Source organism: Pundamilia nyererei, unplaced genomic scaffold (genome assembly GCF_000239375.1).
Source record: "Pundamilia nyererei isolate P.nyererei 1_Seehausen unplaced genomic scaffold, PunNye1.0 scaffold00302, whole genome shotgun sequence".
Taxonomy (NCBI): Eukaryota; Metazoa; Chordata; class Actinopteri; order Cichliformes; family Cichlidae; genus Pundamilia; species Pundamilia nyererei.
In genome coordinates, this window is record NW_005187703.1 from 576473 (window position 1) to 578870 (window position 2398).

The 2398-nt window shown below is 36.7% G+C and overlaps 1 protein-coding gene across 1 annotated transcript in view; it reads left to right on the plus strand.

Moving 5' to 3' along the window:
* Positions 1-2398, plus strand: part of hao1 (hydroxyacid oxidase (glycolate oxidase) 1) — a 13134-nt gene extending 10736 nt beyond the window's left edge. The window contains exons 6-8 of the mRNA XM_005751178.1: positions 346-504; positions 607-676; positions 1941-2398. Coding sequence (XP_005751235.1) covers positions 346-504; positions 607-676; positions 1941-2008 — 297 coding nt within the window. The 3' untranslated portion in view covers positions 2009-2398. The remainder of the gene's footprint in view (positions 1-345; positions 505-606; positions 677-1940) is intronic.

Here is a 2398-nt window from a genome sequence, read left to right on the forward strand (position 1 = left end):
GTTAGCCCGCGACTTTGTTCCAGTTTTGAATTTTGGCCCACTGTGTGTTTGAGTTTGACACCCCTGCTTTAGATTAATTCTTTGTTTAGTTTAGAAATCTTTATTTTTCTTTTCAAGTTTTATTGAATTCTTGTCGGAGTTTTCAGTATTTGCTAACTTTAGTTCCTGTAGACATTTAGTTTCCTTTTTAGGTCAACACTAGTGTTATTTCTTGACGTGTGCTTGAACAAAATGTTAAACATCTATACCAAATTCATTTGGAACATTGATACATTAGAATTTGAGGATATGATTTGAGTTAATAATTGTCATTGTAGTTGATCACTGTGTGTTTTGTGTGTGTAGCTAGATGCCTTGGAGGAGGTGGTGAGGGCAGTGCAGGGTCGATGTGAAGTCTACATGGATGGAGGAGTGAGACGCGGGACAGACGTCCTAAAGGCCTTAGCTCTGGGAGCAAAGGCTGTTTTCATTGGTCGACCTGTGCTGTGGGGCCTTGCCTGTCAGGTGAAGCACTTCAGTAGCTTTTTTCCACCATCACATTTTTGGGCTCCAAAATAAAGATGGTTATTTATAAAAACATCATCTTGGTTTTCTATGTCTGCCCAGGGAGAACAAGGAGTTATTGAGCTTCTGGAGCTTCTGAAAGATGAACTGCGACTGGCTATGGCCCTGTCAGGTAACAAGAACACAGGAAATGTACTTTGCAGAAAAGTCACTTATAAACTATTTTTACAAACCCGTTGAATATAAACACAAATGTGGACAAAAAAAGCACATTGTGTATGTTAAAGAGAAGACTAGGGTTAAGGTTTGGTTTCAGAAAGCAGCAATTTATCTTAATTTGTTAAAAAGGAATTATATAGTATGTTGCCAAAGACAGCCTTACCTATCTGTTGTTAAAATGACTCCAAAAACAGATGAATTGTGCAAACTACATGCCAACAATGAACTGTTGTGGAATCAATCATTAGATGTTCTATGCTGCCAATGTCTATGACTAAATGCATAAACAAGGATGCAAGGATAAAAACAATCTTCAATAAACGGATTTAAAAGAAAAGACAACCCAGATTAGGCCCATCTTTACTATATCTGCCGTATGACAGACAGAGGAGGCCTGTGTATGCCAGGTCTGCTCAGGTCTCTGCTGCCTCCTGCTGGTTTTCACCCACAATATCCCAAAACAGTAGCATGGAGTTCCAGGTGAAGACTCAGTGTCTCTGTCTCTACGCCATGGATAAGATATTTGTCGACCTTCAGCCAAGTTCAAACATGAATATAAAGCTCTGATTGTTCTGATTGTAGAGCTCTGTGATCAGCATGTGTTGATGATGCAGCTCAAATAGATCTTTGTTTTTTATTAAGAAGCTTTAACATTTGTTTTATTATGTGGATCTGCTTTGCTAGTTTTACATTACATGTGCCTTTTTACTGCAATTGTTTTATATTAATTTCATTGATATGTAGTGATGGGGTTTTTTTCATTTCAGGATTTTGACACCATGTAATTCTCTAAACTGAAGAATCCACAAAAAACATAATGAAGTATTAAGTGAAACATTCCCACTGCCCAGTCCTTAAATACTTTAAAGCTCGGAGACTTTCTCTCAGTCAGCCTCAGAATATGACTTTGATTAGCGTGTTTTTCTGCTGGGAATGAGAGATGGAAGAAGGAATATGAAAACAAACTGATTAGAAATGTATAATTAACAGAACTAAAACATTAAAGTCAAAGACTGTGATATGTTCTTAAAAGTGGAGAAATTATTCTAGAATATTTGGTTCCTCCAATCTTGAAAACACAAGATGAAGTAAGCTGTTTTATTGTATCAATATATTTAACCTGATTGAGTCTTGTTACATTTACATCAGTTCAGATTTCAGACTTTGTCATCACTGGAGACTATTTGACAAACATGGTTTTGTGTGTTTGTGTCCAGGTTGTCGTTCAGTTTCTGAAGTAAGCAGGTCCCTGGTCAGGAGAATGGACTTCACCTCGAGGATGTGAGAGAACCGAAGAATACACGAATCATTTTTTTATGAATCACTAAATGAATTCTTGATGTCAAAACAAAGTGCTGTTTCCTGTTAAAAGGTAATGTTTTTAAAGTGGTGCTTTTGACTAGAGCGTGTAAAAACTGACACAAAATAGTAAATCTTTGGACATACAGTCTCCCATAAGACGAGCCCTGGAGCTGATTGTGAGTAGTGAACTTGTATTTGGTATCTTTTAACTGAAACGCTCAATATTGAGATTAAATCTAACTGTGAATTGTTGATATAAATATGTTGTTTAATTGAGAAAAACACATTCGAATCACATCACATCTACTGTAGCCCCGTCAAAAACACTTAAGGATGAAGTTGTTTCGTTAGCAAAGTCGAAAAAAAAGAGTTT